The sequence below is a fragment of the Periophthalmus magnuspinnatus genome, chromosome 23, assembly GCF_009829125.3.
Source record: "Periophthalmus magnuspinnatus isolate fPerMag1 chromosome 23, fPerMag1.2.pri, whole genome shotgun sequence".
Taxonomy (NCBI): domain Eukaryota; kingdom Metazoa; phylum Chordata; class Actinopteri; order Gobiiformes; family Gobiidae; genus Periophthalmus; species Periophthalmus magnuspinnatus.
In genome coordinates this window covers 23,680,320-23,694,809 of record NC_047148.1, presented here as the reverse complement: position 1 = coordinate 23,694,809, position 14,490 = coordinate 23,680,320, and the positions used below count along the sequence as shown (strand labels likewise).

General features: G+C 43.6%; 2 protein-coding genes across 3 annotated transcripts; both read left to right on the top strand.

The window, feature by feature from the left end:
* The first annotated feature begins 841 nt into the window (after positions 1-841).
* git2b (G protein-coupled receptor kinase interacting ArfGAP 2b) lies at positions 842-8,969 on the top strand. Of its 2 annotated transcripts, XM_033989497.2 has the most exons (20): positions 842-1,235; positions 1,738-1,871; positions 2,306-2,418; positions 2,621-2,726; positions 2,896-2,982; positions 3,063-3,193; positions 3,480-3,574; positions 3,653-3,698; positions 3,891-3,939; positions 4,017-4,089; positions 4,615-4,712; positions 4,799-4,910; positions 4,994-5,136; positions 5,199-5,351; positions 5,428-5,637; positions 5,775-5,864; positions 6,355-6,437; positions 6,513-6,656; positions 7,397-7,460; positions 7,658-8,502. In XM_033989497.2, the coding sequence occupies exons 1-20, from the start codon at positions 1,184-1,186 to the stop codon at positions 7,865-7,867; spliced, it is 2,193 nt and encodes a 730-aa protein (XP_033845388.1). In that variant the 5' UTR covers positions 842-1,183; the 3' UTR covers positions 7,868-8,502. The 2 variants fall into 2 exon arrangements, with proteins under 2 accessions (XP_033845388.1, XP_033845389.1); XM_033989498.2 differs by lacking the exon at positions 5,775-5,864 and having other exon boundaries at positions 7,658-8,969.
* Positions 8,970-9,078: 109 nt separating this feature from the next.
* LOC117391827 (glycolipid transfer protein-like) lies at positions 9,079-13,481 on the top strand. Its single transcript, XM_033989753.2, has 5 exons — positions 9,079-9,323; positions 12,396-12,454; positions 12,531-12,664; positions 12,742-12,892; positions 12,992-13,481. The coding sequence occupies exons 1-5, from the start codon at positions 9,221-9,223 to the stop codon at positions 13,172-13,174; spliced, it is 630 nt and encodes a 209-aa protein (XP_033845644.1). The 5' UTR covers positions 9,079-9,220; the 3' UTR covers positions 13,175-13,481.
* The last annotated feature ends 1,009 nt before the right edge of the window (positions 13,482-14,490 follow it).

Sequence of the window (14,490 nt, the reverse complement as noted above, 5' to 3'; positions counted from 1 at the left end):
CATAAACACTGTTATAATAACATCATAAACACTGTTATAATAACATCATAAACACTGTAATAATAACATCATAAACACTGTTATGACATTATAAACACTGTTATAACATCATAAACACTGTTATAATAACATCATAAACACTGTTATAATAACATCATAAACACTGTTATAATAACATTATAAACACTGTTATGACATCATAAACACTGTTATAATAACATCATAAACACTGTTATAACATCATAAACACTGTTATAATAACATCATAAACACTGTTATAACATCATAAACATTGTTATAATAACATCATAAACACTGTTATAACATCATAAACACTGTTATAATAACATCATAAACACTGTTATAATAACATCATAAACACTGTTATAATAACATCATAAACACTGTTATAACATCATAAACACTGTTATAATAACATCATAAACACTGTTATAATAACATCATAAACACTGTAATAATAACATCATAAACACTGTTATGACATTATAAACACTGTTATAACATCATAAACACTGTTATAATAACATCATAAACACTGTTATAATAACATCATAAACACTGTAATAATAACATCATAAACACTGTTATGACATTATAAACACTGTTATAACATGATTAAAGTTCTTTCCTGTAGCTGAATGTCCCTTTAACAGGTTAAAGATTAAACACTAGAGGGCGCACGTCTGTGAAAGTTTCACTTTGTTTCTCTAAAATCCTCATCTGTGACGAGTAATTATACTTTTCTTGTTTTTTTTAAGTGTAACAAAGGATGTTGCAAATATTCACATTTTATCCAACTTTTATTCTGTGAGACTGAAGTGTCTTTGTTTGTGGAAGAGGAAGGAAACAGCCCAGCCTCTGAAACTCTGAGTCTGAGTGAGACAGAGTCTGTCTCTGTGTCTCTGAGTCTCTGAGTCTCTGAGTCTCTGTGAGAGCCGGAGCCTGTGTCTCTGTGTCTCTGAGTCTCTGAGTCTCTGTGAGAGCCGGAGCCTGTGTCTGTGTGAGTCTGAGTCTCTTCGTCTCTTCTGGCGGCTCTTGTTTTGTTCAGGCTGGACTCTCGTCTCTGCTGCTGTGTCCAGGACCGTGTCCACACTGTCCACACTTCTGTCCACACAGATAAAGTCTCTGTGCTTCTTGTGGCGCGGACATTTGGACCAGAGGGATGTCCAAGAGACTGAGGAGCCGAGAAGTGTGTGCGGACTGCAGCGCCCCGGGTGAGACGAGCTAACAGGCTAATGCTAATGCTAACAAGCTAACATGCTAACGCGTTAGCATCAGAGCTAACACCGAGCACTACACTGTAAATAACAAGAATATTACCTCTGAAACGGCAGTGACAGTCATTTTAATATTAAAACTCAAACTAATCCCGTTTGTGTGCAGTGTTTTTTCAGATTAGCGCCATTTTGTCTTTTCAAACTGTTTTCCTCCAGTCATCAGTGATTATGGCTCATTTGGAGGAACCATAGAGAACCAAAGCTTGTCTAAAGTCAATAAATGCAGATGTATAGATATATAAACGCAGATTGGAACAGTTGTATGAATAGTTGCTTTTATTTAAGAATCCGAGCTGTAAAAACAATCCCTGTCAGATATTTCCTTTGCCACAGAGCTCATATGATTGCCCTGATTTCTCTGTGATTATTCTTATTATTTCTCATGTACCATCATCATTTTGCATCGCAGACATGTCTATAATCATCATTTTTTTTGCAGAACCTCGCTGGGCTTCGATCAACAGAGGCGTGCTCATCTGTGACGAGTGCTGCAGCATCCACCGAGGTCTGGGACGACACAGCTCCCAAGTGCGGCATCTGACTCACTCCTCATGGCCCCCCTCACAGTTACAGGTGTGGATCCTCCATCACGACACCTCCCAAACATCATATATACATACAGTTATCACATACTCTGAGCTGCTCCACATTACATTACATTTCATTTAGAGTAGACTGCGTTCGTGTGACATCAAAACACCGTCTTATGGGTCAGAATTGTGTCGTACAATTTGCTGGTAACTGTCAGATTGATAGATTTGTTGACTCAGTTCATGGTTAATGTCTCTGTAATTACCAAAACTATCCACATCAATCAAAAACTGGGATAAAGTTTCTCTCATTTGTGGCTCATACGTCTCCCACAGGCCCCTGCCCTCCGTCTGAAATCAGGACATCGTTGAATTCTAGAACGTGGACACTTTACAAACTGTCCCGACGCGCTGAGTCTCTACAGAACGCAAAGTATTAATGAGGAACTGTTCTGTTTGCCCGCGTATTTGTTTTAGATGGTGCAGACGCTGTACGGAAATGGGGCGAACTCCATCTGGGAGCACACGCTTTTGGACCCCTCCGCCTCAGTCAGTGGGAAGCGCAAAGCCAACCCTCAAGACAGAGTTCAGTAAGTGTCATCGCTCACGTTTTATATGTCGCCCACTGCAGCAAAATGCACCCAGTTTGATAGAAAACATTATTGACATTTTTGTTATACTGAACCGTTAATGTCAGAGATGTTGAGGCTGAAATAAACTCAAGTAATGCTATATAAAATACTCACAGTGTGTTTATTGCAATATAAAGCAGGATTATTATTGTTCTTTCAGCCCAAACAAGACCGAGTTCATCAAGGCTAAGTATCAGATGCTGGCTTATGTTCATCGGATGCCTTGTCGTGAAGATGACAGTGTCACTGCCAAAGACCTCAGCAAGGTACTTTTTATAGTCCCTCTGCACATTTTATTATAAACCTAATGCAAACATTTCAAACAAAAGTGAGGTCATGGTGATGTAGATGTGACTTTTACTGCGCACACTTTCAAAAACGCTGCTGCATTTGAAATATTCTGTTGTGTAATCGAAAAAAACACTTATGTTGCAGCAACTCCATTCGAGTGTTCGCACTGGAAATCTAGAAACGTGCCTCAGACTCTTGTCTTTAGGAGCTCAGGCCAATTTCTTCCATCCAGTAAGTGTTAAAGTGAAATTAGTTTTAGTTTTTTTTAAGCAATGCTCATATTAAAATCGAAACCATTTTGTGACCCACAGGAAAAAGGAAACACTCCTCTTCACATAGCAGCAAAAGCAGGACAAGTTTTACAAGCAGAACTTTTATCTGTTTATGGAGCCGACCCCGGAGCTTTGGACTCCTGCGGAAAGACACCGATTGACTATGCAAGGTCAGTGTCTCGGAACAGTTATTTAGAATTTCTTCTGTAGAAATTTGAGGCAGAAATTAGAAGAAGGAAATGGAAAACAATGCAACTCCTCTTCATCATGTAATGCATAAACCCCACAGAGCACATTACCACAAATGTGTGAATAACTGAGGAAGACTGTGACTAACTGAACAGTGAACTGAGAAAGGAAATTGCGCGTTTGTGTCGATCTATATTAAACTTGTATGTTTCCTGCCAGTCTTTCTCAATGTCTGTGAGTATTAATAGCAGATGTTTTGTGACTTAGACAAGCCGGGCACCATGAACTCGCAGAACGACTCGTGGAAATCCAGTACGAGCTCACGGACCGCCTCACGTTTTACCTGTGCGGCAGGAGGCCAGGTGTGTGTGTGTGTTTTATGAGGACATTAATGTTATTGCTGATAATGATGATGATTAATGTGAGTTTGTGATTTGCAGATCACAGAAATGGGACACACTTCATTATTCCACAAATGGCAGACAGGTAATACAGGCTGTGTGTGATGTAACGGTTATTGTCATGAAATTAAACAATAAAAACTGTCAAGTCAAATCAGTTTAATTTATTTTGTGCTGCAATGGATGGATAAGAAATAAGTAAGTGCCTGGCTGTGTCGCTCACTCGTTGGTGCGTTCATTATAATTATTTACGTTAACTTTATTTTTTTATTTACAGCCTGGATCTGTCAGAATTTGCAAAAGCTGCAAAGAAGAAACTCCAGTCGGTAAGATTTTTTTTTTTACTGTTGAACAAAAATCTGTTGCTCCCCCAGTTTGTTTAAATTGTATAATTGTTTTACAGCTGAGTAATCATCAGTTTGAGGAACTCGCCATGGACGTCTACGATGAAGTGGACAGAAGAGAAACAGATGCAGGTTAATGTTAAACACATTTTGTTGACTGTTGTGTACTCATTGTTATGCACAGACTGTTTATGTAAATGGACAGAGCTAACCTGCTAGCCGCCGTTCCAAACAGGAAGCGATCATGGGCTACACTCGTCATTTCGGTCTTAAATGTTCGTATTAACCCTCTACATGATCCTGGGGTTTTTATTTCACTATTGTGTCTGTAAATCAAGATCTGAACATTAATAACAGACAAATCAGGTCCTTCTTTCCCTGAGGTCGCTCCTGTTAGCGACCCATTCTCTGCTAAACCAGTGGCGCAGGTGTGAACGGGCGTTACCTTCAACAGTCTCGCTCCTGATTGGCTCTTTGGTTGCTATGATACTCACGTTCAGAATTCCAAACATGTACCTGCTCCAGATTAGCCGCTGTACTCGCTCCAGCCTCGTTGAGCTTCATCTGGAGCTGAACTTTACGGGCGACGTCACACTCACTTAGTCCTTTTCTTTATCCAGTCTGTGCTTTAATGAAGTAAATGTTTGTATTTTGCAGTTTGGTTGGCGACACAGAACCACAGCACACTCGTCACAGACACAACAGTCGTACCGTTCCTGCCAGTTAATCCAGAATATTCTTCTACCAGAAATCAGGCAACTGAAGTCATATTCAATTATTCATCCATATTAATAAAACCATTTAATGTTGTGTTTAACGTCTCTTTGTTTACATGTTTTAGGGTCGTCAGAAGTTGGCCCGGTTCAGTGCCCATGAGTTTGCCACACTCGTCATTGATATTTTGACAGATGCAAAACACAGACAATGGGGCAACACCTGTGAAAGTCCAAAAGGTGTGACACTTTAAACGCATTCATGATCCATCTATTACTTACTTGTTTGCTTTGAACTAATCTAGACGTATTGATTTTCTCAGATAATGTAGAGCTGATTCTTCAGGGAATAAACAGTCGCCACAACAGTGAGAGCCAAGATAATGATTATGACAGTGTGGCGTCAGATGAAGACCCAGTGCAAGAGGCGACCTGCAGTGACAGCTGTAACGACGGACGCACTAAGGTGTGTTTGAGTTCATTTCTTATTTACAACGGCTTACATTTATTCATTATATCGTGTTGCAGAGTTCAGAGTCGTCAGACCTGTCGGATGGACCAATCACAGTCCAAGAATTTATGGAGGTGAAAAGTGCTCTCACAGCGTCAGAAGCAAAAATACAACAGCTCCTCAAAGTCAACTGCCATTTAAGTGAAGAACTGAGGGTGATGCAAAGCAAGGTTCATCAGCAGCCGTCTCAAAAACATCAATGTTCCTTAAACCACACATGCAAATAAATAACCGTTGTGTTTCCAGCTGAACTCCCTGCAGACTGAAAACACGACGCTCAAATGGCAGGCTCCCAGCGGACCTCAGCCGCCTCAGGGTCCCTTCGGTCGACAGCCGCTTCGGGGGGGCCGCGCTCTGTCCATGTACGAGACGGGCTCTAATCTACGACAGTACCCCCACCGCGCGGAGCCGGCTCGGAGCGACGATGGAGTCGTTTTACAGCCCTTCCAGACTAATGTAAGATGAGCTGTTTCTGACTGATTGCAGTTTTGAGGAGAAATGCTGTTGACTGGCCTGGAGTTGGTTTTTCATTTGGTTCATTATTCAGTCCATCCGTGCATCCAGTCGCTCATCTTGGTTTGACCCCCTTCTAGATTGGGAGGGGTCCTTTGGGGACGGCTGCTTCCTCCCTTCCTACCTTCCCCTCTTCCCTGTCCTGGTCGTGGGATGAGAGATCTCGAAGGGTTAAGTACTGACCTTCCCCAGGGTTCACAAGCAGTTCTTGTGACAGCGCAAACAGTCGTCTGAGCTTAACTCTCCAGCCTCCTCTGCTGTTTGTCAGTATTCACTGCCTGCATGGACCCGTGCATCTACTGCCACAGCTCTGTCTGTCTGTAGAGCTTCTTTCTCTGAAAAAGGTTGAAATCTCGGATCTGCTTTGGTTTCTTTAGGGATGTAACATACTGTTCTCTGTGGCTGCCCTGGAAACACCCAGCTTTAAAATACACTTTGGCATTACTAATCACTTTTGCGACGTAGGCTCCGAATTAATTGGATTGATGTTTGGGTTTCATTTCCTTTTTAATGTGATTGTGAGATGTAATCTTGTTTCAGCTTTTGCTCAGAAATGCATGGTTCTGATAATTGTTGTGCCTTATCTTAAATGATGCAGGTCACAGTGTCTTTGTGTCACATTTGAACTAAAGTAGTGACATTTGTCACATGTGTCTGCAGGGCTGCAGCCTGGAAGCACAGAGCACAGTGATGGAGAACGACTATGACCCCGCCCCAAACCACTCTGAGCTTGAAGACGCTGGGTAAAGATCGTTCCTTTATAATATGTTCACTCCTGAAGCAGAAGTATTAATGTTTGTCCTGTCGTGTTGTACTAGTCCTCTTCAAGCCACAGACACTGATCCAGGCGCTGAGGAGGACGGCACTTTGCCCTGTACCGAGGACGTCATCTGTAAGACGGAGCAAATCACTAAGAACATACAAGAACTTCTCCGTGCTGCTCAGGAGACGAAACACGACAGGTGAGGCTTTAGTTATTTATCACCTGTCACCTTTCCCGGCTTCATGTGACGCTGGAGACTTGTTCCCACCGGCTTTAGGCGTGGACTCCTCTGATCATTCCAGGACTAACATTTGTCTGTTAGTTGGGGATTTGTGGTTTGAAGTGGTTGAAACTTGTCCACACCTGCGTTTAATGTGGCCTCCATTGAGTGTCCTGTGATCGGACAAATGCATCTGCTTGAATGTTAAAATGGTGTGTGGAGACTACACTAAGAACGCACGTTTTTCAAGGTATTTTTGATAGAAACACATTAGTAAGTTTCATGTTACACCTTTAACATTTTATTTAAAAAAAACACACTTTAGTCAGATAAACAATGAATGAATGAATGAATGAATGAATGAATGAATGAATGCAGCTGCCACCAGGACACAAACCTGTTCACACTTTATAAAAGAGAAAACAGAGTCTTCTCCCAAAGCCAAATGTCCTACGATGTCCAGGAGACGTGACTGTAGGAGCTGAACTGGGAGCTTTGAACCAGACCTGCCTGTTGTTTCCTGTCCTGTCTACATCTTCATCTATTTACTTCAACCAAAAGAAGCTGCCTGGATCACACTGTTTGCTCTTGTTAAACACTGCACTGGTTTTATTGTTAAACACTGCACTGGTTTATCTTTATTATTACATTATTATACAATTATAAGGAGAGTGAAAGAGCGTCACTCAGAGCTTTTCATGTTTGTGCCTTTGCCTCAGCTTTCTGCCCTGTTCAGAGAAGATCTGTCTGGCTGTGACAGAGATGGCCGCCCTCTTTCCCAAGGTAAGATGAGCCGCTAACCACGCCCCCTGCCTGAGGTTCAGTTTGTTTGACGAAACATGAAAAAACACTCAGAGGATTGGTCAGGCCTGTCCGGTGTGTGTGATTACACCGGTGCATGTTTGTGGCTCACACTTCACTCATTGTATTTCTGGATGTTGTGTTTGTGGTTGTTTTTTTACCTCTTCTTGCGCTCGCAGAGGCCTTCCTCAGAGACGGTCCGTGGCTCTCTGTGTCTGCTCACTTCCAGTGCCAGTCGTCTCCATGGAGAGTGTCTGAAGGCTGCGGAGCATTGCCCCTGTCCATCAGACATCCAGCTGGTCACTCAGCAGGTCATTCAGTGTGCCTACGACATCGCCAAAGCTGCCAAGCAACTTGTCACTGTGACAACCAAAGAAAACAACAACTGAGTAAAGTAATATTCCAGATACCCACAAAGTAAACCTGACTTTGTGCCATATTTACTATCGTATGTGTCATTTACATGATTTAAACTTTCCACTAACATTGTATTCCACTGGGCACAAGTTCATTGTAATTCCTCCTAATCCAATGGATATAAAGTTTAGTTTGTTTTTCCTCAGACTTAAATGATGTACACACTTTGGATGTTGAATGTCATTGTACAGAAGTCAAACTCTTGGCTCTTTCACTGCGTGGACTTGATGTTACTGTGCTGTTGAGCCTTAATTATTGACCAATTGGGAAAAAAATGCCAGTATGTTACTTCTCCAGTGTTACAAATATAAACATGACTAGTTCCATAAAAATACAAAACAGTAAAATGTTGTTAACCCATATTTCAGAGTGTTTTCTACTGTTAAAGTCACAATCGGGAACATTCCCACAGCCCGAGGCAGTAGACAGTTTTCTCTCATTTAAATTAAGAGTTTATAATCTTTATTTGGATTTTAACAGCCATATTCTGTTTTGGTGTTTGAATGTGTGGACCATTAAGTGTTTTAATCTGTTTTAAATGTTGTAAGTCTTAAGCAGATTCTACAGATGTTATTCTATTTATAAATGTACGTCAGACCTCTACAAAGACCAGTGTTTATTTTCATAAGCTTTTCTTTAACTTAATCCTCTCACGTGGAGAGATGTGTGTAGCTCACGGTTCAGTGTGGGTCTGTGTGGTACAGTGATCCACTTTACACCACTGTGGTTTACACTCATAATGTCACCTGTGACTGTTTGTGTGACTGACCCAGAGCAGGTTTGACCCAGAGGAAACAGAACCAGAATCACACAGTTTAGACACAGATCTGCCTCTGATGAATAAATGAATTTAACATTAGGACTGATGTGTCATTCATGTTAAATCCTCCTCATTGGAATGTTTCCTAATCTCTGTAAATCCATTTATATTATTATTAGAATAATATATAATAATAAGATTAAGTCTATTAAAGTGAAGCAGTTTTGATCCACGTGGAGCTAAATCCAATAAATGGATAATAATAAAAGTAAAAACCCTCCTGATGTTGAGTTTCCTCCTGGTTGGACCTGTCTGTGTCGTTTCTAACCCGCCACAGTCCCCGCCTCAGTCTGAATAAAGTGCTGCACCCGCCGTGTCCTTTTCTTGTGTGTCTTTTGTTCTGGTTGACTCGCAGCGGTTTCCGTAGACCACAGTGTAATTCTCCACCTGTTGGAGGCTGGAGCTCTGGGTTTGACGCCTCCCATCACGAGGCTGGAGTTCCGGGTTGTTTCCAGAGGCGCAGATCGTTAGTGCTGCGTAATTACGCACAGACCCCGTCCTGGACATGTCTCTGCTGCTGGACCACCTCTTCACCGACCTGCCCCCGGACCGGGCCGTGGACACCGGGCTGTTCCTGGACTCAGTGTCTCACCTCCCCGCGTTTATCGGTGAGTCCAGGGCGCAGAGGCGTCTGGGTAAAACAGTCTGCGTGAAACAGTCTGCGTTACGCGCTGCTCAGACTCATGACACGATTATTTCAAAGACACGACACGTGAAAGAGACAGAGACTGTTCCTCTGTACAGAGACTGTTCCTCTGTACAGGAGACTGTTCCTCTGTACAGGAGACTGTTCCTCTGTACAGGAGACTGTTCCTCTGTACAGAGGCTGTTCCTCTGTACAGAGGCTGTTCCTCTGTACAGAGGCTGTTCCTCTGTACAGAGACTGTTCCTCTGTACAGGAGACTGTTCCTCTGTACAGGAGACTGTTCCTCTGTACAGACGACTGTTCCTCTGTACAGACGACTGTTCCTCTGTACAGGAGACTGTTCCTCTGTACAGAGGCTGTTCCTCTGTACAGACGACTGTTCCTCTGTACAGACGACTGTTCCTCTGTACAGGAGACTGTTCCTCTGTACAGAGGCTGTTCCTCTGTACAGACGACTGTTCCTCTGTACAGACACTGTTCCTCTGTACAGAGACTGTTCCTCTGTACAGGAGACTGTTCCTCTGTACAGAGGCTGTTCCTCTGTACAGACGACTGTTCCTCTGTACAGACACTGTTCCTCTGTACAGAGACTGTTCCTCTGTACAGGAGACTATTCCTCTGTACAGAAGACTGTTCCTCTGTACAGAGACTGTTCCTCTGTACAGAGACTGTTCCTCTGTACAGAAGACTGTTCCTCTGTACAGGAGACTGTTCCTCTGTACAGAGGCTGTTCCTCTGTACAGACGACTGTTCCTCTGTACAGACACTGTTCCTCTGTACAGAGACTGTTCCTCTGTACAGGAGACTGTTCCTCTGTACAGAGGCTGTTCCTCTGTACAGAGGCTGTTCCTCTGTACAGAGACTGTTCCTCTGTACAGGAGACTGTTCCTCTGTACAGGAGACTGTTCCTCTGTACAGACGACTGTTCCTCTGTACAGACGACTGTTCCTCTGTACAGGAGACTATTCCTCTGTACAGGAGACTGTTCCTCTGTACAGGAGACTGTTCCTCTGTACAGACGACTGTTCCTCTGTACAGACGACTGTTCCTCTGTACAGAGACTGTTCCTCTGTACAGGAGACTATTCCTCTGTACAGAAGACTGTTCCTCTGTACAGGAGACTGTTCCTCTGTACAGGAGACTGTTCCTCTGTACAGACACTGTTCCTCTGTACAGGAGACTGTTCTGTACAGAAGACTGTTCCTCTGTACAGACACTGTTCCTCTGTACAGAGGCTGTTCCTCTGTACAGGAGGCTGTTCCTCTGTACAGAGGCTGTTCCTCTGTACAGAGGCTGTTCCTCTGTACAGGAGACTGTTCCTCTGTACAGGAGACTGTTACTCTGTACAGGAGGCTGTTCCTCTGTACGGAGGCTGTTCCTCTGTACAGGACACTGTTCCTCTGTACAGAGACTGTTCCTCTGTACAGGAGACTGTTCTGTACAGAGACTGTTCCTCTGTACAGAAGACTGTTCCTCTGTACAGGAGACTGTTCCTCTGTACAGACACTGTTCCTCTGTACAGGAGACTGTTCCTCTGTACAGGAGACTGTTCCTCTGTACAGAAGACTGTTCCTCTGTACAGGAGACTGTTCCTCTGTACAGGAGACTGTTACTCTGTACAGGAGGCTGTTCCTCTGTACGGAGGCTGTTCCTCTGTACAGGACACTGTTCCTCTGTACAGGAGACTGTTCCTCTGTACAGAGGCTGTTCCTCTGTACAGGAGACTGTTCCTCTGTACGGAGGCTGTTCCTCTGTACAGGAGGCTGTTCCTCTGTACGGAGGCTGTTCCTCTGTACGGAGACTGTTCCTCTGTACGGAGACTGTTCCTCTGTACGGAGACTGTTCCTCTGTACGGAGGCTGTTCCTCTGTACGGAGGCTGTTCCTCTGTACGGAGGCTGTTCCTCTGTACGGAGGCTGTTCCTCTGTACAGGAGACTGTTCTGTACAGGAGGCTGTTCCTTTGTACAGGAGACTGTTCCTCTGTACAGAGGCTGTTCCTCTGTACAGAGGCTGTTCCTCTGTACAGAGGCTGTTCCTCTGTACAGGAGACTGTTACTCTGTACAGGAGGCTGTTCCTCTGTACGGAGGCTGTTCCTCTGTACAGGACACTGTTCCTCTGTACAGAGACTGTTCCTCTGTACAGGAGACTGTTCTGTACAGAGACTGTTCCTCTGTACAGAAGACTGTTCCTCTGTACAGGAGACTGTTCCTCTGTACAGACACTGTTCCTCTGTACAGGAGACTGTTCCTCTGTACAGGAGACTGTTCCTCTGTACAGAAGACTGTTCCTCTGTACAGGAGACTGTTCCTCTGTACAGGAGACTGTTACTCTGTACAGGAGGCTGTTCCTCTGTACGGAGGCTGTTCCTCTGTACAGGACACTGTTCCTCTGTACAGGAGACTGTTCCTCTGTACAGAGGCTGTTCCTCTGTACAGGAGACTGTTCCTCTGTACGGAGGCTGTTCCTCTGTACAGGAGGCTGTTCCTCTGTACGGAGGCTGTTCCTCTGTACGGAGGCTGTTCCTCTGTACGGAGACTGTTCCTCTGTACGGAGGCTGTTCCTCTGTACAGGAGGCTGTTCCTTTGTACAGGAGGCTGTTCCTTTGTACAGGAGACTGTTCCTCTGTACAGAGGCTGTTCCTCTGTACAGAGGCTGTTCCTCTGTACAGAGGCTGTTCCTCTGTACAGAGGCTGTTCCTCTGTACAGGAGAATGTTCCTCTGTACAGGAGACTGTTCCTCTGTACAGGAGACTGTTCCTCTGTACAGGAGACTGTTCCTCTGTACAGAGGCTGTTCCTCTGTACAGGAGAATGTTCCTCTGTACAGGAGACTGTTCCTCTGTACAGGAGACTGTTCCTCTGTACAGAGGCTGTTCCTCTGTGCTCCTCTGAGTCAGCACTGAGCTTCAGTGAGTCTCTTTGTTTTCTCTGCACATTGAGCTCTTTGTGACTCTGCGTTGAGGCTCTGGCTCCTCGCTCCAGTGTGAACTCATTCATTTTTCATTGAGCTCTTCTCAAATGTCCTTCTGTTTCAGATTGTCTGGGGTCAAAAGTTTTCTCGCTCATCAAGTCTGATATTATCGGCAACATCACGGTGAGACTGGTGTTCAGATCATATAAACTTATTTTAAATACAGGTTTAATAAAGGCTGTTGTTTTGTTTTATACAGAAAATTCGAGGCGTTTATGAGAAGGACCCTCAGAGGTTTGTGACGCTGCAGCAGATCCTGGAGGCAGAGCGACAGGACCATGCGTCTGAATGGCCTAAAGTCGGGGCCACACTGGCTCTGATGTGGTTAAAGAGGTCAGCAGTTTAACTCTGTGTGTGGGGAGGTCAAACAAACTCATTATTCAGGTGTAAATCCTCCGTGTCTCCTGCAGGGGGCTCCGCTTTATTCAGATCTTGCTCCAGAGTTTGGCAGATGGTGAAAAAGACGAGAATAACCCAAACCTCATTCGAGTCAGTATCACCAAGGCTTATGAAGGGTCACTGAAGAGATACCACGGCTGGTTAGTGCAGAAGATTTTTAAGGTGACAGTTTTTACTCTTTGGACACAGGGTTTGAAATAAAAAGCCTGAGAGCTCTTCATGTGACACGTCATCTCTGTTTTGAACCTGTTCTCTCTGCAGGCGGCTCTGATGGCGGCTCCCTACAGGTCAGACTTTATTAAAGCTCTGTCCAAAGGAGAAGAAGTGAAAGAAGAAGAGTGTCTGGAGAAAGTGCGTCACTTCCTGGTGAACTTCACAGCCACCGTAGATGCCATTTATGACATGTACACGGAGCTAAACGCAGAGCTGGACTACACAGTTTGATGTTTCATCACATGGACTTTGTACATAGAGTTTTACAAAGATACTTAAAATATTGAGGTATTTATTAAATGACGTGTGCCTTAAATCAGATGCTGGACTGTTCAGATTCAGATGAACTCTTCACAAAAAACGTCTCATGTTTCTGTTTGAATGTTTAGAAGTGAAACGACTGAAAGGATCACAGTATTTCACATGTGGATTTGTGTCTAAGTTCAGATTAAACTTCATTTTGTTTTCATTGCAGTGACAGTTTTTAGATTCTTTTTGTTTTCACATGTTTCAAATCCATCCCTGAAGTGTGTGTAATGTTCCCTGTTATTTATTAAAGATTTACTATTCAATATATTTTGTATGTTCTTGTTTCCCTGTGATAATACTGTTTGAGTTTTGCATTAGGTTAATTAACAACTGCTGAATGTTTTATTTTATATAATTTATCCTGCCTGTGTGTGTATATTTTACATCTATTAAACGTCTCTGTGCTCACAGTAAAGGCTGAACAGTCATAAAAATAAATAAAAACAGATAATTAAGCTAAAGCAAATGTTAAAGCAGAAGTAAAAACAAACAGGCTCTGTCAGTGTAAAATGTTTTATATTTTCTACAATGACCTTCATAAACTGAACAGCAGGGGGCAGTGTTCTCACATTGAATTTTCCTTCATGCACAGCTCTTAATAAATTGATTTAAAAAAAATTACTCTGAACATGATGCCCTATTTTGTAAAGTTCATTCCAGCTAAAATTGACCCTTAGTGTTACCCTTAGTGCCTTCGCGAGACTCCAAACCCAATTTTACAGCTGATTTAATGGGTTTAGGCCCCTCTCCTCATTCTGCCTCCTAATCCTTCACATCTAGAAGCCTTTTCCTCTGCAGTGCCACTTATCTGCAGAGTGTCCTGGGGGCCACAGTGGAGCGAGTGAAAGCCAGAGAGGAGCATGTCAGTAATCCTGGACGTTTATCAGCTCCACGCCTGGTCTGACCAAGAGATAGAGGCCGAAGAGTCCAGAGACAAGCCAGGACGCAACTAAAGACAAGAAATCATTTACCACAGCGAACCAGGCACAAACCCACTGACCCCGACACTCTGGAGGACCGGTCATCTGAACAAGAGGTCACCACTGGACTGAGCTGGACTTTAGTCTGGACAAAGGAGCCAAACACAGAGGATTCATCTTTATGAGGGCGACTGTTGGGTTAGTTTAAGTGGTTTCATACTAAAACACCAGAGTATTCAACAGAACCTTAATAAATGCATCAAGTACTGGTTTTTCACAACTTGTACTGCTGCCTCCACCTCCTCCTCCACCTCCTCC